The sequence below is a fragment of the Leptodactylus fuscus genome, chromosome 7, assembly GCF_031893055.1.
Source record: "Leptodactylus fuscus isolate aLepFus1 chromosome 7, aLepFus1.hap2, whole genome shotgun sequence".
In the NCBI taxonomy this organism is placed as follows: domain Eukaryota; kingdom Metazoa; phylum Chordata; class Amphibia; order Anura; family Leptodactylidae; genus Leptodactylus; species Leptodactylus fuscus.
The window spans coordinates 25,656,262-25,679,607 of NC_134271.1; the positions used below are offsets into that span (position 1 = coordinate 25,656,262).

The window sequence follows — 23,346 nt, forward strand, 5'->3', positions numbered from 1 at the left end:
TCCACAGCCAGACTCTGACTCCTTCATAAATGACTGACAGGGTCTTTTTTCTCTGGCTCTGGACAACCGAAGATTCTCCTCAACACTGGCACTTGTCACTCCTTTGCTCAGACTGTGGATTCCGTGGCTGAATTAGTCGTGGCGTCCGCAGTGCCAGGTTCCCTTGCAATTAGGTCCATTCATTTGGGCCTAATCTGGAGCGGACTAGCCATCACGACTAGCCATGCAGAATGTTCACACGCAGAATGCAAATTCCTCCGTGTACATGCCCTTTATGTTATGGTGTGCCCACTACAGGCGAAAATGGGTGATCTGCTAGATGGGGGACAAAAAAGTTACTTTTCTTGGTAGCAATATGGGACAAAACAGGTATATTCACTACATCCCTAACCAGCTTTGCAACAACGCGTTAGGGGTTTAGGAGAGATGGCTGACTGCCTTCAAAGCCCCTGATTTCTTCAGTGCGACTCATACTATTACCAATGTATGGTACAGGGTGCCTGTACAAGGTATGTTTCGGCTACATGTGCTAGGCGCTAATTGATAAGATGCCCCTGAACTTTCACAAGTCCAAGTGCCGCCTGGCAACTAGGCAGCGTGTAATAGAAGTATAGGTATTTCTCTATATATTGCAATGCATTAGCAAGATCGGAAAAACCCTTTAATGTATACATACTGTCAATATCACCTCTCAACAAGTATTTTGGCCCACTCCTCATGAGCAAACTGCTCCAGTTGTCTCGGGTTTGAAAGGGGCCGTTTCCAGTCAACATTTTTCAGCTCTTTCCAAAGATGCTCAATAGGATTTAGGTCAGGGCTCATAGAAGCCACTGCAGAATAGTCCAATGTTTTCCTCTTAGCCATTCTTGGGTGTTTTTAGCTGTGTGTTTTAGGTCATTATCCTGTTGCACGACCCATGACCTGTGACTGAGACCAATCTTTCTAACACTAAGCAGTACATTTCTCTCTAGAATCCCTTAATAGTCTTGAGATTTCATTGTACCCTGCAAAGATTCAAGACACCCTGTGCCAGATACAGCAAAGCAGCCCCAGGTCCTAACAGAACCTCCTACATGTATCACAGTAGGGACAGTGATCTTTTCAAGATATGCTGTGAACATAGAGCTGATGTGCCTTGCCAAAAAGTTTGAGTCTCGTCTCATCTGTCCATAGGACATTCTCCCAGAAGCTTTTGGCTTGTCAACATGTCGTTTGGTTATTATTACTTTTGTCAGATTCAAGTAATTTCTGGGACCATTGTGGGTTTATAGGAGGGGGACCATTGCCAACAATATTGTCCACATGTGTATAGCATTGCATTTCGTTGCATTGTACCCATGATATACAAAGGCTGCAATGGTGTACATACGTGTGCACATTCCTTCGCTGACGCTTTTAATCTTCAGCACAACATCCTTCTAGGATTACTGCAGTAAATAAATGACTTTTATGGAGACATCTAAAGCATATGTAATATAATAATTGATAAGATAAGAAGAGATTCGGCATATCAGCAGTCACGTGTCCACACTCTCAGTTATCACGCTGTTTACATAGAAACTGAATGAATGATGGGATAATGAGAATTTAGTCCAGTGATAGGAAAGCCGAACAGGAAATGTCACCGATTATCTGAAATCCATAACCTAAATGATAACAGATTGAACCCAATGGACTGTATTACCTTACTGAGCATAGCGTTATATAAGTGGTAAAAGATAAAGAGAGTTGAAAATATATCAATATATAGGTGATCATATAGCGGTCATAACATAATTATATCCCATAAACCTGGCATCAGCACCAGTAGTATACCGCACTATGGTTAACAGTTAACAGAGATGAACCTCAAAGTACATGAATCAAAGAATCGAAGAGAACAGAAATCTCCGGCAATCTCAGTCAGAACCTCTTACCCGGCACAATGATACTGTCTGATGTGTCACCGATGTTCTGACCATTACTATTTATAATGTCATGTACATATAGGATAATAAACCACCAACAGGTCCTAATGGCCTGAACAGGATAAAAAAAAGTCTATCTCCACATCCCTGCATGCATTATCCATGTGTTATGACATCACTGTGTGTATTATCTCTGTACTGTGACATCACTGTGACATCACTGAGCACATTATCCCTGTACTGTGACATCACTGTGTGTATTATCCCTATACTGTGACATCACTGTGTATATTATTTCTGTACGGTGAGAACATTGTGCATTATTTTTATGCATTCGTAGCTAAAAATAATGCTAGTGGGCGTAAAATTCTAAATATATATAATATGTAAATTATATTAAGACACACGACCCTCTTAATATTTTAGGTGCATCTTACTTCAGCACAGGAGAGATCAACAGTGTTATAGGAAATGCAGTCTGGATAAATCTCTAATGTTTTCATGGCCTAAACTTGCTGCTGAAGTTGGCCACTGTAGAATGGGTGTCCTACTATATGTTTTTCTATAGGTTCACATGGGTCCTTACATCCCAGCAGGAACCCTGTTCAATGGTGTTTTTAACATGGAGGCAATCACATGCCTATTATGGGGTCCATGGACATAGAGAGACTATAATCAGACTTGGACAGGATGAGTGTTTGGGTATACACATTGCAAATGAGGTTTATTGTGGATAAATGTAAAGTTCTGCATCTAGGTAAAATAATCTGCATGTGATATATATCCTAGGGGGAGTAAATCCGGGTGCAGGGAGGTGGTGCAGGGGGTGCAGTTGCATCAGGGTCCAGGAACCTTAGGGGGTCCATAAGCACTGGTATCAGTATTGAGATTGCAGCTTCCATCTGGCCCATAAACCATGGAGACCCACAGATTACCCGAACCACACTAAGGGGGATTAAACTCCTTATCACCCGTAACCATCACTATCAAGAATTCACTGTAGGGATGAGGTCGGACAAAAGATTGCACCGGGACCCACAAGACTAGTTACGCCACTGGCTGGGAGAGTGACTGGTAGTGAAGGACCTGGGTTTACTTATAGATCATAGATTATATACCCGCACAATGTCAGTCAGCTGCTTCTAGGGCCAGCAGGATATTGTCATGTATTATAAGGGGCACGACTTTATTAGTCTTGATCTCTAGGAGCGTGTCACTGCTACTCTTCTTGTAATACATCCTTCCAATTCTGGTTAAATAATAATCTTTCGGATCAAAGGTAGATAGTCTTGTATTTGCACGTGAAGGGAACTGAGGCGTGCACACCCAGCTGGAATAAAAAGTTAAAAACTCAGGACTCTCTGCAGTAGGTGCCGCATTGTATGACCTCTGCAGTGTTTGACCCGATTCTGAGTGGCAATATATAATAAAAGTTACCATTGCCCTACAATAAATACTGTAATAATCCCCCTAGGTTTACCAAGGGGCAAAGGGCAGATTTTGGCCACCGTGACTTAAAAAGAAATGTGGTAGAGCAGTAAACTGATAATATTTTACTTGGACTGTCATATATGGTATAAAGACGTCTTACGTTATCTCAAGACAAATCTGAACCAAGGTCATAATGAGATAATAGTTTTATAAAGGGTTCAGAACAAGAGCATTTTCTTCCCTTGGTTGGCTGTCTTGGATCAGTGAAGAACAATGAATCTATGGAAAGTAGTTGGTAGTGTTTTTGGGGCAGCTTTGATATTGGCCATTGGATTACTCATTGGACACTTTGGCATCTCAAAGACACCATCATGGGCAAAAGACCTCTCTAAAGATGTCGATGAAGCTTTCATACGGGATTTCATGAAAGAAGTAGACAACAATAGGATCAGAGAGAATCTGAGGTAAGAGATTTATGTATTGCAATGCAACTAGAGATAATCGCTATATACGTCATCATTGAGTCCTTATCGGGACATGTGGAATAAGATTTCATTGGCCACAAAATGGTCACAGACAGGGGCATAACTTGGGGGGGGGGTGCAGTCACACCGGGGTCCAGGAGCCTTAGAGGTCCCATAATAACCACTGGCATCAGTATTGATGTTACTACTGTATTGCAGCTATGGCGGATTTCCTATGTATTGAAGCCTGCTGCAAAGAAACTTTAATATTTACATTACTATGGCAGGCTTGGAAGCCTTCAGTGGTCGCAATTTGACCACTGTTTCTGAGTGGCTAAGTGCCTGTCATCTCTGATCATGGGCTATCAACCAGGTCTCTGCTGTCTAAAACAGCGCAGACCTGGCAGCTAGTGGGTCTGCTCTGCTTCAGATGTCATAGCCACAGGGAGGGGCGTAACTACCATGGTAGGGGTTGCCACAGGGCCCGGGACATCAGGGGAACAGTGGCAGCCACTACCACTGCAGTTTTGGGTCCTATTTACTTACCGATCTTTGCTTCTGCTCATGGCCGCCGTTGCTTCCTCTTTGGAGGCGGCCATGAGCAGGAGCCGGGATCAGTTAGTGAGGCTCAAGTCCTGTGAACCCCACAAACACTGCTATCACTTTTCAGACCCCTGAGTATAATGATCGGAAGGCTAGGAGAGGTGGGAGAACATAAAAAACACTATTACTTACCTCTCCTGTGCTCCGGAAGGCTTCAGGTCTACGTGGTGACGTCACAGATGTCACGCGAGCTAGGTTTAAATCCTTATGCGTTGCAACGCAAGCTGGGCTCAAGTGATGTCTCTTCCCTCATTGAAGATGACCGACATCAGCAGGGAGTGCGCCGGAGCCCAAGAGAGGTAAGTAACAGTGTTTTTTATGTTTGTATCCTCCCCTGGGTCTCCGATTATTGTACTCTGGGGTCTGAAGAGACCCCAGAGTATAATAATTGTTTATGGGTGGTCAACAATGGGGCATAATACTGTGTGCAGGGGCGACTATGGGGCGTAATAATGTGTGCAGGAATGCAGGGGGGATGGGCGATCAGTTCTGTGCAGAACGCAGACAGACCATATAGTATATGACAACGGTACTGCAGGAGCAGAAGGAAGTGGACGCTAACATTTCAAATACACACATAAAGCTTGTATAAGATGCCAGTCAAACGATAAAGTGAGGTTGACCGTGCCAAAAAAACAGCCGCCTAGTGATGCCCATACTCCTTGCCTTTGGGATGGCAGGTTAAAATTCACCCTGACCAAGTCCTCTTTCCCCTATGGCCTGGTTCACGTCCACGTTCGGTATTCCATTCAGGCCTGACATTTCTCATGTAACCCACCATGTAACATACACGCTCTCTCCCCCTTTTTACAGAGAACTTAGTAAATCTCCTCACCTGGCCACAACTAGGGGGGATGAAGAAACAGTCAAGTTAATCCTAAATCGTTGGAAAGACCCAAAATTTGGATTGGATGAAGCTAAAGAGGAGAGATACAATGTATACCTATCATTTCCTAGATCAGAGACACCTAACAATGTCAGAGTATGTAAGTATCCCAGAGTCAGAAGGTGAAAGTCCCTATTGATATGAAATACCATTCATAATATACCAGGGATGAGGCCAAAGCCATATTTATCCATCACCGCGCTCAGCACAGGAGCGCTGCATATTGTGCTTGATATAGATGTCCAGTGAAATAACCCAAAATGTTATAGATGAAACCTGTATAGAATATTGGCAGGAGAGCACCCAACATATATATATATATATATATATATATATATATATATATATATATATATATATATATGTATATATGAATTTATCATAATCGAAGTGTGGTTATCAGAAGTTGTTAAAACAAGTAATTTATATTTACCTATCTAAGAAAAGGATATGATAGGGGAGAGAAGCTGAGCTCTGTGATATATAGGGTTATATTATAGATGGAGAGAAGCTGAGCTCTGTGATATATAGGGTTATATGATAGAGGAGAGAAGCTGAGCTGTGTGATATATAGGGTTATATGATAGAGGAGATAAGCTGAGCTCTGATATATAGGGTTATATGATAGAGGAGAGAAGCTGAGCTCTGTGATATATAGGGTTATATGATAGAGGAGAGGAGCTGAGCTCTGTGATATATAGGGTTATAGGATAGAGGAGAGAAGCTGAGCTCTGTGATATATAGGGTTATAGGATAGAGGAGAGAAGCTGAGCTGTGTGATATATAGGGTTATATTATAGATGGAGAGAAGCTGAGCTCTGTGATATATAGGGTTATATGATAGAGGAAGAGAAGCTGAGCTCTGTGATATATAAGGTTATATGATAGAGGAGAGAAGCTGAGCTCTGTGATATATAGGGTTATATGATGGAGGAGAGGAGCTGAGCTCTGTGATATATAGGGTTATATGATAGAGGAGAGGAGCTGAGCTCTGTGATATATAGGGTTATATGATAGAGGAGAGGAGCTGAGCTCTGTGATATATAGGGTTATATGATAGAGGAAGAGAAGCTGAGCTCTGTGATATATAGGGTTATATGATAGAGGAGAGAAGCTGAGCTCTGTGATATATAGGTTATATAACATATATACCTCTATCATATATCCCTATATATCATAGAGCTCAGCTTGTGATGTACAGTCCATGGTCATGTGATGAGCACACAGGTGTGGCTCGTTACAGTCACAGCACAGTAATCAGACTTCTGCCTAGTAACGAGCTGTGTACCTGTGTGTGCATCACATGACCATGGACTGTATATCACATGACTATGGACTGTATATCACATGACTATGGACTGTATATCACATGACCATGGACTGTATATCACATGACTATGGACTGTATATCACATGACTATGGACTGTATATCACATGACCATGGTCAGAATTTTATCCACTAGAGCTTTCCTGTTCATGGGCTCTGCCAAGTATTGTTTTTCAATAATGATACATTTTTAGTGAATCCTTTCTATCTTCTTTTCATACATCAGTGGCGCCAGATAACTCCTTGAAATTAGAATCGCGACTCACTGAAGAAAGCTTAACTAGTGATCAGGCCGATTCTGAGGTTGTTAAGCCATATGCTGCTTATTCTCCTAGCGGAAATCCCAAGGTATGAAACAGATACTCAAGACAAGATATACAATATACAAAATATAGATGCCCAATATTATATAGATACTGGAAATGCTGATACACTTTAAATATATTTCAACTACCTAGCATAGATATGAGACATTAGAATTCTGACTTATGCTTCAACATATTACACAGTACTAGGTATCACATCAGTATATTATACAGAACCAGGTATCACATCAGTATATTACACAGTACCAGGTATCACATCAGTATCCAAATGTGTATGAGAGAGTTGAGGTCCGCAGCTCTTGCTCGTAATAAAAAGTATATTTTATTCCATTATTTTAAAATTTGGCAAAGAACACCATGACAAAAAAGTGAAAAAGAAAGAAAATACAAAAAGTGAAAAATAAAACCGTAAATATCACATCTCTGGCTTGGCTGACGCGTTTCAAAACCGCAAGGGTTTCTTAATCATAGCCTGATGGTTACCATATCCCTCGGATATTTTTTTTTTTTTTTTAGTTTTATTTTTCACTTTTTGTATTTTCTTTCTTTTTCACTTTTTTGTCATGGTGTTCTTTGCCAAATTTTAAAATAATGGAATAAAATATACTTTTTATTACGAGCAAGAGCTGCGGACCTCAACTCTCTCATACACATTTGGATCTTTTTTCTTCTCCAAGTCCAGAAGAAATAGGTCGTGCACCTTGCATCGGTTGGTGAGTTCCTATATTGGTTTCTTCTGTTTTTTTGATATCACATCAGTATATTACACAGAACCAGGTATCACATCAGTGTATTACACAGAACCAGGTATCACATCAGTATATTACACAGAACCAGGTATCACATCAGTATATTACACAGAACCAGGTATCACATCAGTATATTACACAGAACCAGGTATCACATCAGTATATTACACAGAACCAGGTATCACATCAGTATATTACACAGAACCAGGTATCACATCAGTATATTACACAGAACCAGGTATCACATCAGTATATTACACAGTACTAGGTATCACATCAGTATATTACACAGTACTAGGTATCACATCAGTATATTACACAGAACCAGGTATCACATCAGTACATTACACAGAACCAGATATCACATCAGTATATTACACAGAACAAGGTATCACATCAGTATATTACACAGAACCAGGTATCACATCAGTATATTACACAGAACCAGGTATCACATCAGTATATTACACAGAACCAGGTATCACATCAGTACATTACACAGAACCAGATATCACATCAGTATATTACACAGAACAAGGTATCACATCAGTATATTACACAGAACCAGGTATCACATCAGTATATTACACAGAACCAGGTATCACATCAGTATATTACACAGAACCAGGTATCACATCAGTATATTACACAGAACCAGGTATCACATCAGTATATTACACAGAACCAGGTATCACATCAGTATATTACACAGAACCAGGTATCACATCAGTATATTACACAGAACCAGGTATCACATCAGTATATTACACAGAACCAGGTATCACATCAGTATATTACACAGAACCAGGTATCACATCAGTATATTACACAGAACCAGGTATCACATCAGTATATTACACAGAACCAGGTATCACATCAGTATATTACACAGAACCAGGTATCACATCAGTATATTACACAGAACCAGGTATCACATCAGTATATTACACAGAACCAGGTATCACATCAGTATATTACACAGAACCAGGTATCACATCAGTATATTACACAGTACTAGGTATCACATCAGTATATTACACAGTACTAGGTATCACATCAGTATATTACACAGAACCAGGTATCACATCAGTACATTACACAGAACCAGATATCACATCAGTATATTACACAGAACCAGGTATCACATCAGTATATTACACAGAACCAGGTGTCACATCAGTATATTACACAGAACCAAGTATCACATCAGTACATTACACAGAACCAGGTATCACATCAGTACATTACACAGAACCAGATATCACATCAGTGTATTACACAGAACCAGGTATCACATCAGTATATTACACACCACCAGATATCACATCAGTACAGTCCTATGAAAAAGTTTGGGCACCCCTATTAATCTTAATCATTTTTTGTTCTAAATATTTTGGTGTTTGCAGCAGCCATTTCAGTTTGATATATCTAATAACTGATGGACACAGTAATATTTCAGGATTGAAATGAGGTTTATTGTACTAACAAAAAATGTGCAATATGCATTAAACCAAAATTTGACCGGTGCAAAAGTATGGGCACCCTTATCATTTTATTGATTTGAATTCCCCTAACTACTTTTTACTGACTTACTGAAGCACAAAATTGGTTTTGTAACCTCAGTGAGCTTTGAACTTCATAGCCAGATGTATCCAATCATAAGAAAAGGTATTTAAGGTGGCCAATTGCAAGTTGATCTCCTATTTGAATCTCCTCTGAAGAGTGGCATCATGGGCTACTCAAAACAACTCTCAAATGATCTGAAAACAAAGATTGTTCAACATAGTTGTTCAGGGGAAGGATACAAAAAGTTGTCTCAGAGATTTAACCTGTCAGTTTCCACTGTGAGGAACATAGTAAGGAAATGGAAGAGCACAGGGACAGTTCTTGTTAAGCCCAGAAGTGGCAGGCCAAGAAAAATATCAGAAAGGCAGAGAAGAAGAATGGTGAGAACAGTCAAGGACAATCCACAGACCACCTCCAAAGAGCTGCAGCATCATCTTGCTGCAGATGGTGTCACTGTGCATCGGTCAACTATACAGCGCACTTTGCACAAATAGAAGCTGTATGGGAGAGTGATGAGAAAGAAGCCGTTTCTGCACGTACGCCACAAATAGAGTTGCCTGAGGTATGAAAAAGCACATTTGGACAAGGCAGCTTCATTTTGGAAACAAAAATTGAGTTGTTTGGTTATAAAAAAAAGGCGTTATGCATGGCGTCCAAAAAGAAACAGCATTCCAAGAAAAACACATGCTACCCACTGTAAAATTTGGTGGAGGTTCCATCATGCTTTGGGGCTGTGTGGCCAATGCCGGCATCGGGAATCTTGTTAAAGTTGAGAGTCGCATGGATTCCACTCAGTATCAGCAGATTCTTGAGAATAATGTTCAAGAATCAGTGACGAAGTTGAAGTTACGCCGGGGATGGATATTTCAGCAAGACAATGATCCAAAACACCGCTCCAAATCCTCAGGCATTCATGCAGAGGAACAATTACAATGTTCTGGAATGGCCATCCCAGTCCCCAGACCTGAATATCATTGAACATCTGTGGGATGATTTGAAGCGGGCTGTCCATGCTCGGCGACCATCTAACTTAACTGAACTTGAATTGTTTGTCCAAAATACCTTTATCCAGGATCCAGGAACTGATTAAAAGCTACAGGAAGTGACTAGAGGCTGTTATCTTTGCAAAAGGAGGATCTACTAAATATTAATGTCACTTTTCTGTTGAGGTGCCCATACTTTTGCACCGGTCAAATTTTGGTTTAATGCATATTGCACATTTTCTGTTAGTACAATAAACCTCATTTCAATCCTGAAATATTACTGTGTCCATCAGTTATTAGATATATCAAACTGAAATGGCTGTTATAAACACCAAAATATTTAGAACTAAAAATGATTAAGATTAATAGGGGTGCCCAAACTTTTTCATAGGACTGTATATTACACAGAACCAGGTATCACATCAGTGTATTACACCGAACCAGGTATCACATCAGTATATTACACCGAACCAGGTATCACATCAGTATATTACACAGCACCAGATATCAAATCAAATAAAATAAAAAAAGCTTTATTGGCACGTCCGCATATATATTTGGCATTGCCAAAGCTAGTAAAGTGGGGGGGGGGGAGTTGGATTCGGGTGGGTGAGTGGTGGGTATGGGGGGGTGGGGTGGGTGGTTTGGGGTATAACAGTCCATGGAGTCTCATCTTTCTCGTCTTTCTCTTCCTATCGCATCAGTATATTACACAGAACCAGGTATCACATCAGTATATTACACAGAACCAGGTATCACATCAGTATATTACACAGAACCAGGTATCACATCAGTATATTACACAGAACCAGGTATCACATCAGTATATTACACAGAACCAGGTATCACATCAGTATATTACACAGACTAGTGGTATTCTTTGGATTCTTTTCAGTAAGGGGGAGTTCACACGGACTTACGTGCCGCGTGATGTGGCACGTAGACGCTGCGGGACCCTTTGCGGGCTGTACACGCTCCCATTGATTTCAATGGGAGCGGGGATCGTATGCGCCGCGCTAGTTTGTGGCTGTGAATAAATGCACGGCCGCAAACTAGCGCAGCGCATACGATCCCCGCATATGGCCCGCAAAGGGTCCCGCGGCGTCTACGTGCCACATCACGCGGCACGTAACTCCGTGTGAACTCCCCCTAAAGGAGTACAAAATGTGGCGCCCCCCACTGCAAATAGCAGGATCAATAGCCAAAATAGAAGGGCAGTAACAAATGAATATAAGTAAGCTTAAGTAAACTAAAGAAAGTGTAAGTCATCGGCTTTGTGTGGTCAGAAATTATTAGTTTTCCTGACTGCAAAACATTGTGGTCTCAGTTTCTATTTTTTGTCAAGTTGCCAGATCTGAGATTGAATCCCATACGTCTTCTTCATAGGAGACTCTCCGTGCCCAATCTGATTTATTTCTTTTTTTTTTTGCTTGCCTTACAGGGTAAACTGGTATATGCCAACCAAGGTAAACTCAGTGACTTTGAAACCCTTAATAAAATCATTGATCTAAGAGGGACCATTGCTATTGTGCGCTATGGAGGAGCTGGCAGATCCGCTAAGGTAAATCATTCAATATGTCTTTGTTCCTCATAATATGGTCTGTTACAAGTGTGTAAGTAACTATTGGAGGTGTTCAATGCAGTGTGACATTATCCTACATGCATAGGTTCTGCCCATTGATGCTTTGATCCTACCTCTACCTCACTACCTCTCTTAGGAGTCCTGTCAGGATTTAGGGCCTACGTTGCGAAAACGCAGCTTTTTTTGTTGCAGATTTTGCCCTAAGTTTTTTGAGCCAAAGCCAAGAATGGCTACAAAAAGAATGGGAAATATATAGGAAGTTCTTATACTTCTCCCTCCTGCTCAGTCTACTTCTGGTCTTGGTGCAAAAAACTGCAGCAAAATCTGCAACAAAAGAAGCTGCGTTTTTTGCAACGTGGGGCCTCAGCTTTAGGGTTGGTTCACACTAAGTAGCGTCTGTATTCCGTCCAGGGACAGTCCTCATGCGGACCCCCTGAATGGAATACAAAAGCAATTGCATGCACTGTGCTGTCAAAGCGCACGGACCCCATAGACTATAATGGGGTCCGTGTGCTTGCTGCCCATGAATAATTAGTGCGGGCAGTGCGCGGCAAGCGCACGGACCCCATTATAGTCTATGGGGTCCATGTGCTTTAACTGAACAGCGCTTGCAGTTGCGATTGTATTCCGTCCGGGGGGTCCTCATGCGGACAGTCCCTGGACGGAATGCATAAGCTAATGTGATCCAGGGGTCACTTTGCTTTTTAGTCAATTTCTCTGACTCCTATAACCTATATATCACATAGCTCAACTTCTCTCTCTCCATGATATCCATCTGTCATATAGGGCCCGACAGGTTTTCTTTAACACATATTCTAACAATTTTCTTATTACTTAGGCAATAAATGCTGCCAAATTTGGAGTGATTGGCGTCATTGTGTATACAGACCCCAAAGATATCAATGATGGTAAAGCTGATGCCTCTCAGACATACCCTAATTCCTGGTACATGCCCCCATCTGGGGTGGAGCGAGGAGGCTATGTTGAAGACTTTGGAGATCTGCTCACTCCATATTATCCTGCTAAAGGTAAGTAGACATCACCGTATTAGATGTCAGCAGAAATGACAGCTTTGGGTGGGACCGCCCGACCATCTATACTTTGTATGATGGCTTCCCCACTATGCCTAGATGGGACAGCTGAGATACAGTTCATTTGGATTGGGTAGATGAGATACAGTATTTGGCATCAGTTCCTGCTCTTTACTCAACACATATGAATGGCGTACAAATGTATGGGGGAATTGGGACAAATAGCTGTCTGCTTCATGACCCTTTGGCCAGCAGTTACATTACCTCTTGTATATGGCGAGCTGTATACTGTTATTCCTATTGTTTGCTCCGTTTCCATTCCTGAAATCCTCAATGTTTCATATCTTTAACGATGAAAATCTTTTTTAAGAGTTTACCTACAGAAAGAAAGAGAGTGACATTGGAGGACTCCCCCCGATCCCAACTCAACCAATAGGATTTGAAGATGCAGAGAAGCTTATATGGTAAGAGGGGTATTGCTGCAAACAAAACCTCACTTTTGGGAATACATTGGCGCACCTACAGCTGAAAATGTATCTCTCCGAGGGCCATAACTACCGGGGTAGCAGTGGTAGCCACCGGGCCCAGGACATTAGGCGGCAACTGCTACTGCTGTGGACTTTTTTTTTTAACAGGCCTTTACCTGCTGAGTGACTCCAGCGGGTAACAGGCCCTATCTACTTACTAATCCTGGATCCTGCTCACGGCCGTCGGCGCTTCCCCTTCTGCAGAGGCTGCGAGTAGGAGTCAGGATTGGTAAGTGAGGCTGCGGGCCCGCAAAACCCACAAACACTATCATTATACTCGGGGTGTCTTTTCAGATCTCCCGAGTATAATGACCGAAGGCCTAGGAGAGGTGAGGGAACATAAAGAACACTGTTACTTACCTCTCCTGGCTCCGGCAGGCTTCAGGCCTACTTGGTGACATCCCAGACGTCACATGAGCCGGGGCTTGCTTCCTTTTGCGTTGCGACGCAAGACCCTGCTCATGTGATGTCCCGTACATCATTTAAGATGGCGGAAATCAGCCGTGAGTGCGCCGGAGCCAGGGAGAGGTAAGTAACATTGTTTTTATGTTTGTATCCTCCCCTGGGTCTCCGATTATTATACTCTGGGGTCTGAAAAGACCCCAGAGTATAATAATTGTTCATGGGTGTCCACAATGGGGAATAATACTGTGTGCAATGGCCACTATGGGGCATAATACTGTGTGCAGGGGTCCCTATGGGGCATAATACTGTTTGCAGGGGCCCCTATGAGGCATAATACTGTGTGCAGGGGCCACTATAGGGCATAATACTGTGTGCAGGGACCACTATGGGACATAATACTGTGTGCAGGGGCCACTAAGGGACATAATACTATGTGCAGGGGCCACTATGAGGCATAATACTGTGTGCAGGAATGGGGGGGGGGGTCAGGTAGTTGTGGTCTTTGGAGGGGGCCTATGTCAAAATTTCATCATGAGGCCCACCATAACTAGTTATGCCACTGATCTTTCCGTATACTATTCTCCCTCTGTCACCCAGTTACTATAGACCAGATTGTGTAAGCAGTCATGTACATGTTACATAAGGACATCCCCAGACCATATGCCCTATTGGGGGATCAAGGACATCATAAAAGGACCCCCCTCTATAAGCCATAGGGCAGAGCTGTATTCCTAGGTAAGCAGCACAAATGTTAAAAGAAAAGTAGGACTCTAGGGCTGGAGACGTCCCCCTCCTTAATATTTCTAGGGAAATCATGATGTCACGACATCAAACCTAGTTGGCAGCTTCCATAGCCATGAGCCAACCCAAGCCACCAAAATGATAGATTGCCCCCTTTAGCTACATCCCTGCCGTACAGAACATATTACCCACATGGAACATCCTACATTGGTAAGCAATAAAGTCAAATTGTGGGACCCTCCGATGTGTTTAGCACCATACTGCGCCTTAGTAATATTGTGCCATGAAGGTCTACTATACCGTGTCTGTTACATGAGTCTGAGTTACATATATGACCTATTGCTTCACATTTATGTCATTCCTACTCCCACAGTCAACTGGGTGGCGCAGAAGCTGACAGTACCTGGCAAGGTAGTTTGTCATGTAAATATAACATTGGGCCGGGATTTCGCCAAGGAGATTTTAGTGGCAGGTAAGATTTTCAATATGGTCTTATAGGGCATTAAAGGGTTACTGTCATTTTGGCAAATCGACAGGAATAATTGGCCGCAGGTCCGACCACCAGGGCAGGAAATACTGGAAAAAATGTATGCTGTTACCATAACTCCTATTGAGATGAATAGGAATTATGGAAACAGCATAGCCCAGCTGAGCGACGCTATTTCTATAGATGTCTATGATAACGGCGTAGACGTAGATAAATATGCTATACTGTTTCCTTAGTTTCCATTCACCTTTATGGGACTTACAGAAACCGTGTAGAGCAATGCTCTCGGGTACAGCACGTACAGAGTAATAGGGCTGATATATATACTGTACGTGCACGAGGTATATACAGTATATTCTCTGTTAGATTCTATAAGAGTCTAACAGGAAGATAAGTTTTGGCCATCGGATGCCATATATGAGAAATATTACAATAGATCATGTATGTTATTGTCATACTAAAAGAAAGAATCAATTCCACATATAGATAGATAGATAGATAGATAGATAGGAGATAGATAGATAGATAGATAGATAGATAGATAGGAGATAGATAGATAGATAGATAGATAGATAGATAGATAGATAGATAGATAGATAGAGCAATAGATAGATAGATAGATAGATAGATAGATAGATAGATAGGAGATAGATAGATAGATAGATAGATAGATAGATAGATAGATAGATAGAGAGATAGATAGATAGAGCAATAGATAGATAGATAGATAGATAGATAGATAGATAGATAGATAGATAGATAGAGCAATAGATAGATAGATAGATAGGAGATAGATAGATAGATAGATAGATAGATAGATAGATAGATAGAGAGATAGATAGATAGAGCAATAGATAGATAGATAGATAGATAGATAGATAGATAGATAGATAGATAGATAGATAGAGCAATAGATAGATAGATAGATAGATAGATAGATAGATAGGAGATAGATAGATAGATAGATAGATAGGAGATAGATAGATAGATAGATAGATAGATAGATAGATAGATAGATAGATAGAGCAATAGATAGATAGATAGATAGATAGATAGATAGATAGATAGGAGATAGATAGATAGATAGATAGATAGATAGATAGATAGATAGAGAGATAGATAGATAGAGCAATAGATAGATAGATAGATAGATAGATAGATAGATAGATAGATAGATAGATAGAGCAATAGATAGATAGATAGATAGGAGATAGATAGATAGATAGATAGATAGATAGATAGAGAGATAGATAGATAGAGCAATAGATAGATAGATAGATAGATAGATAGATAGATAGATAGATAGAGCAATAGATAGATAGATAGATAGATAGATAGATAGATAGATAGATAGATAGATAGATAGAAAAGTCTTTATATCAAATCTTAGTACTAACATTTGAAACTCCTTTGTTCCGTCAGCGATGTCCAGGTCAATGTGTATAATTATGCAGAGGTCAGGCCTTCAGCCAATGTGATGGGTATGATCAGAGGAAGCGTGGAGCCTGGTAAGAGAATTAACATGGATAGTTCCTTATATTAACATATGCGATAGATGATATAGATATAATCACCGGGGGCCCCATCTCCGAGACCGTTCCTTTTCTGCATAACTGTAGTAAGAAGGATGTTAAATGGGGTGGAAGTTGATCAGGCAACATGTCGCTCAAGTTAAAGTCTATGGTGTTGATAGACACATTCGTTACCTGTGGATAGATTATACACAGTCCAGTCATATTAATGTGACCAGCGCCTACTTTTGACGTTAACGTTAAATAACCAATCGCAGAAGGCGCGTGTCATCAGCCATCTGGGTGCACTCATCATTGTGGAAGGCACGATGGATAAACACAAGTATGCATCTATCCTTGCGGACCATATTCACCCCTACATGCGAAATGCATTTCCTCAGGATGATGGCATCTACCAGCAGGACAATGCGACGTGTCATAAAGCTCACAGTGTACATGCGTGGTTGGAGGAGCACCAGGATGAGGTTACCGTACTCCCTTGGCCTGCAAATTCCCCGGACTTGAACCCAATCGAGAATCTGTGGGACCACCTCAATCGGGTTGTTCGCGTCATGGATGCTCAACCACCTAACCTAGTGCAGCTGGACATGGCATGGCTCAACATCCCAGTGATCATCATCACAACATCCCCTCTCTTCCTGCATGTCTCGCAGCGGTCCGCTCTGCCAAAGGTGGTTATTCTGGATTTTGACAGGTGGTCGCATTAATGTGTCTGGACTGTGTATATAGTAAGAGGTCAGAGAGGGGCTGGGGAACAAGCTGGGACCGTCAGTCTGATGGTTTTGCTGGTGAAGGGCATTGTGCAGCTGATTGTGTAGTATAAAACATACAGTAGTAGCTGCAGAGGCAAATAAAGCTTTTTTTTCTGTAATAAAATTCTATTACAATAATGTCGGTTGTTTTTTTTTTTTTTACCCCAAATTACATGTAAAGACCCAGAGTTGTCTGTTTTATAATCTACCGTACTTATTACCTGTGGCCCGTTCACAGTCTTACATGACACCTTCTTCATGTTCTTGTGAGACTATTAGATGGTTTGTGCCTTTACAGTATACTGGAAGACATCATCTATACAATAATCTGTAGAATAATCTGTAGAATAGTGAACAGATCACATAATGACACAATGCAGCTTATATTTGTGTGTTCTTCCAGATAGGTATATCATGTATGGCAATCACAGAGACAGCTGGGTCCACGGAGCGATAGACCCCAGTAGCGGGACCGCCGTCATGCTGGAGATTACAAGAGTTCTTGGAAAGAAAGTCAAAGAAGGTACAAGTTCCATCCAAGCTTATCAGTAACTAGACTCGGCCAGGCTCGGACTGGCCCACCGGTGTACCGGGGAATCCCCCGGTGGGCCCCCGAGCCCTGACTTAAAGTTTTGATTTTTACCAATGCAGATGCATTGGTCGGGGCCCGATCGGGATGGCCAGGGGCCCCAACCGGGCACCTGGCCAATGCATCTGCCTCCACACACAGGGGCCCCCATTAGCTGATGCTGAAGAAGTACACATCGGAGGACAACATGTGTATCTTCTTCAGCCTCAGCTAACGGCCTCTCCCTTCACTTACCTGCAGCTGCTGTCCTGTGAGGTTTCCCCTGCTGCCCGCACGCACTTCCTCCCCCTCCCCCCTCCTCCTCCTCCTCACACTGAATGCTCTTACATCGCAGCATGTGGGGAGGACAGGAGCCGACTGCTGAGTTCACTACTGCTGGAATAGGTGAGTAAACTCTTTTTGTAAAATCTGTATGTTTAATATGTATATATGTGTACATTTGTGTAAAGTATGTGTCTTGTATACTGTGTGAGTACTGTATGTTTGTATACAGGTATGTGTGAGTATATACTGTATGCTATAATAATGTGTATGTATATATGTGTGTGTGTGTGTGTATATATAGTATTCATACAAGTATATATATGACTTATATGGTATATGAATGTATATAAATGTATATGTGCCATAGTATTGTATATGTACAGTCCTATGAAAAAGTTTGGGCACCCCTATTAATCTTAATCATTTTTAGTTCTAAATATTTTGGTGTTTGCAACAGCCATTTCAGTTTGATATATCTAATAACTGATGGACACAGTAATATTTCAGGATTGAAATGAGGTTTATTGTACTAACAGAAAATGCGCAATATGCATTAAACCAAAATTTGACCGGTGCAAAAGTATGGGCACCTCAACAGAAAAGTGACATTAATATTTAGTACATCCTCCTTTTGCAAAGATAACAGCCTCTAGTCGCTTCCTGTAGCTTTTAATCAGTTCCTGGATCCTGGATAAAGGTATTTTAGACAAACAATTCAAGTTCAGTTAAGTTAGATGGTCGCCGAGCATGGACAGCCCGCTTCAAATCATCCCACAGATGTTCAATGATATTCAGGTCTGGGGACTGGGATGGCCATTCCAGAACATTGTAATTGTTCCTCTGCATGAATGCCTGAGGATTTGGAGCGGTGTTTTGGATCATTGTCTTGCTGAAATATCCATCCCCAGCGTAACTTCAACTTCGTCACTGATTCTTGAACATTATTCTCAAGAATCTGCTGATACTGAGTGGAATCCATGCGACCCTCAACTTTAACAAGATTCCCGATGCCGGCATTGGCCACACAGCCCCAAAGCATGATGGAACCTCCACCAAATTTTACAGTGGGTAGCATGTGTTTTTCTTGGAATGCTGTTTCTTTTTGGACGCCATGCATAACGCCTTTTTTTTATAACCAAACAACTCAATTTTTGTTTCCAAAATGAAGCTGCCTTGTCCAAATGTGCTTTTTCATACCTCAGGCAACTCTATTTGTGGCGTACGTGCAGAAACTTCTTTCTCATCACTCTCCCATACAGCTTCTATTTGTGCAAAGTGCGCTGTATAGTTGACCGATGCACAGTGACACCATCTGCAGCAAGATGATGCTGCAGCTCTTTGGAGGTGGTCTGTGGATTGTCCTTGACTGTTCTCACCATTCTTCTTCTCTGCCTTTCTGATATTTTTCTTGGCCTGCCACTTCTGGGCTTAACAAGAACTGTCCCTGTGGTCTTCCATTTCCTTACTATGTTCCTCACAGTGGAAACTGACAGGTTAAATCTCTGAGACAGCTTTTTGTATCCTTCCCCTGAACAACTATGTTGAACAATCTTTGTTTTCAGATCATTTGAGAGTTGTTTTGAGTAGCCCATGATGCCACTCTTCAGAGGAGATTCAAATAGGAGATCAACTTGCAATTGGCCACCTTAAATACCTTTTCTCATGATTGGATACATCTGGCTATGAAGTTCAAAGCTCACTGAGGTTACAAAACCAATTTTGTGCTTCAGTAAGTCAGTAAAAAGTAGTTAGGAGTATTCAAATCAATAAAATGATAAGGGTGCCCATACTTTTGCACCGGTCAAATTTTGGTTTAATGCATATTGCGCATTTTCTGTTAGTACAATAAACCTCATTTCAATCCTGAAATATTACTGTGTCCATCAGTTATTAGATATATCAAACTGAAATGGCTGCTGCAAACACCAAAATATTTAGAACTAAAAATGATTAAGATTAATAGGGGTGCCCAAACTTTTTCATAGGACTGTATGTGTGAGTATATATGGTATATGTATAAGGCCTGGTTCACATCTGCGTTCGGTGATCTGTTTGGGGAGTCTGCATGGGAACCCCTCCCCCTTCCCCCCCGAACGGATTACCAAACGCATTAGCAAGCTGTGTGCAGTGAAAGTACGCGGACCCCATAGACTATAATGGGGTCCGTGTGCTTTCCACGCGGTGTCCGCATGAGTCATGTGGACAGGAAAGTAGATTGTAAAGTACTTTTCTGTACGCATGTTCTATGCGGACACCGCACGGAAAGCACATGGACCCCATTATAGTCTATGTGTGCTTTCACTGCACACCGCTTGCTAATGCGTTCGGTAGTCTGTTTGGGAGGGTCCCCATGCGGACTCCCCGAATGCATTACTGAACGCAGTGAGTGCAATCCCATCCACACATTGCAGAAAAACACACATGGCGGACACACTGCAATTTCCAAAACGGTTGCGGTTTTGGAAATTGCAGCATGTCACTTATATCTACACCTGCAGTTTCCCTATAGGTATAAGGCTAAGTTCACACGGGGTTTTTTGGTCCAGAACCTGAGGCGGAGGCCGCCTCAGGTTCGGACCAAAAATCGGGTAGCCGCGACTGAATGCCGGTGCACTGCACCAGCATCCAGTCACGCACTCTGCTCCAGATTAGGCCCAATGAATGGGCCTAGATGGGAGGAGGGAGTGTTTTCAGGCTGAATCGCGAGGCGAAACGACCTGAAGAATGAGCACCACGCTTCTTTTTCTGGGAGCTGGAACAAACCGGCTCCCGGAAAAAAAAGAACTGACCGGCTCCCATTGATTTCAATGGGAGCCGTCTTTTTGGTCAGGATTTTGAGGCAGATACGGCCTCCTGACCAAAAATCCCCTCGTGAACTTACCCTAAAGGAAACAAAGTCCTCAGAGGAAACCTCTGCGGAGTTTCTGCAATAAGCGCTGCAGGAAAAACTGATGTGTTGCCGCCGGGGTTTTTCCCGCAGCGCTTTTTGCTTTGTCTTGCTACATGGGGCTTTAGGCTGACGCTAGGTTCACACTAGCGTTCGGCAGTCCGTTCTCAGCTTTCCGTCTTCTGCATGTAGAAGACAGAAAGCTGTCAGACCGGGTGCGGCGGTGTGTGTTTTATGCTCTCCGCCGCAAAACCGTTTTTTTTTTTTTTTAAATCGGACACAGAGTACTGCATGTCCGACTCTGTGTCCGATTTAATAAAACCGGTTTCATGGCGGAGAGCATAAAACGCTCACCGCCGCTCACAGCCGGACATCTTTCTCACCCATTCAAATGAAAGAGTCCTGCAGGTTTCCATCTCCTGCCTCTGTTTTGTGCAGGAAATGGAAACCTGCAGAACGGAGACCGGGCGCAGATGTGAACGAGCCCTAAGGCTGAGTTCACACGGAGTTGTTTGGTCAGGAATCCACCTCAAAATCATCCTCCAAAAAGGCCTCCCAATAGAACTCTAACCCAATAGAACCAAATTCCTGACCAGAAAACTCTGTGTGAACTCAGCCTTATAGTATAATGCTCAGTCTATTGAGATAATAAGGATGAGGCCCAACAGTGAGACGCGGCTAAAAAAATAGCTGTGGAAAAAAATAGCAGCGAATCTCAATGTATTTTTTCCACATTGTTTTTTTCCCCGCACTTTCTCCCAATTGCACAGCTGAAAGTAACCGGCCATGTTTTTACAAGCGCTCACATTTTAGAGTTTGTGGCTGTTCCACATCTTTTTCCTGCAGTGTGCGGATGAGGTAAATTTGATTATATTTCATTCACTTTGCTGGTTTTTTCTGTAGTAGCCGCAGACCTTGTGTTTCTGCAATGTGAGGTTTGAGGTATTTATGGCCTATCCAGAGTATAGGCCATAAAAAAAGTTTAACCCTGGAAACCCCTTTAATATGCCCCACACATTTTAACATCGCCCTTCCGCACAATGTTAGCCCCATCACTGCTCCCACACAGTATAATGGCCCCATCACTGTATCCCATACATTATGGGGGACCAGTGAAGTGGCCATAAAATATTTGGCCCAGACAACCCCTTAAAACAGGTTGTCTATAAACTGGAGTGATCACTGTGGTGGCCGCCAGGGAGGTGTAAAAATATATATATATATTTTTTTTAAAAAGAGCCTTCTCCCCTGTCCTCAGCCCCCTGTTGTCCCCGCCTGTGTTTGGTCTCATGGCCTCATTTCTGGAGTTCCTGTACGTAATTGGTCTCAGCGATCACATGAGGTGCAGGACTCCCAGCAAGTAGTGCCATTACGAGACTGAATGGACACTGGCGGCGGATAACGGAGCGCCAAGGACAGATGAGTATTCTTTTTTTATTTATTTGTTTTTTATTTTACACCTCCCTCCCACCACATGAGTTGCTCCAATTCCTGGACAACCACTTTAAAGGATTTATCCATCTTTCTAATATTGATGGTCTGTCCTTAGGATAGGCCATCAATATTACATCTGTGATGATACAACAGCCAGGACCTCTGCAGATCAGCTTTTCCAGGACACTTCAGCTACGGGTAATGGTAACATTGCTAGGAGCCATGCTGTTCACTTGCCATACAGGCTGTAGCAGTAGGTATATGTAGTGCACATGGTATAGTGCGTGAGTAGCATGGCTCCCAACACGTTATTACCTTTAACCGCCCTGTCTCGGCACCGCTGATCTGCAGGGTCCTGGCGGTGGGCCCCTAGAAACAATTCCACTGGTGGGCCCTAGACATCCCAGTCCGACCCTGGACTCGGCCAAGGTACAGATAACTTGACTTCCCTTTGGCCATGGTTCTTTTAGGTTGGTACAGCCTGATAATAACATTTTCGGATGTATTATTACTAAGGAGTTCATGATGTAGGGTGGACTTTCATGAGGATGATGGTTGATAACTGTATTTCTATGCTTGAGATGGGAAATAAGACCAAAAAAAGTCCTTAATTCGCCCTCTTCTGCCGATTCTTCATTATACTTTTCTAGTAACATTCTACAGAGTCCCCCTACAGCACCCATAGGGATTTCACCCAGCTTTTCTAGAGTCCTGATGGTAAACTTAAGATATAATAATGTATATCTAATGATATTTGTTATGAATAGGCAAATGGCGTCCACGCCGAACTATCATTTTTGGAAGCTGGGGAGCAGAAGAATTTGGTTTAATTGGATCTACCGAGTTTTCAGAGGTAAAATATTTTGATCTCT

At 42.1% G+C, this 23,346-nt stretch overlaps 1 protein-coding gene across 1 annotated transcript in view; it reads left to right on the forward strand.

Moving 5' to 3' along the window:
- The first annotated feature begins 3,611 nt into the window (after positions 1 to 3,611).
- NAALADL1 (N-acetylated alpha-linked acidic dipeptidase like 1) overlaps positions 3,612 to 23,346 on the forward strand; it is a 29,742-nt gene continuing 10,007 nt past the window's right edge. The window contains exons 1-10 of the mRNA XM_075280502.1: positions 3,612 to 3,802; positions 5,219 to 5,391; positions 6,846 to 6,967; positions 11,685 to 11,804; positions 12,664 to 12,853; positions 13,227 to 13,320; positions 14,903 to 15,001; positions 16,439 to 16,524; positions 17,704 to 17,823; positions 23,242 to 23,327. Of these exons, the coding sequence (XP_075136603.1) occupies positions 3,612 to 3,802; positions 5,219 to 5,391; positions 6,846 to 6,967; positions 11,685 to 11,804; positions 12,664 to 12,853; positions 13,227 to 13,320; positions 14,903 to 15,001; positions 16,439 to 16,524; positions 17,704 to 17,823; positions 23,242 to 23,327 (1,281 nt within the window). The remainder of the gene's footprint in view (positions 3,803 to 5,218; positions 5,392 to 6,845; positions 6,968 to 11,684; positions 11,805 to 12,663; positions 12,854 to 13,226; positions 13,321 to 14,902; positions 15,002 to 16,438; positions 16,525 to 17,703; positions 17,824 to 23,241; positions 23,328 to 23,346) is intronic.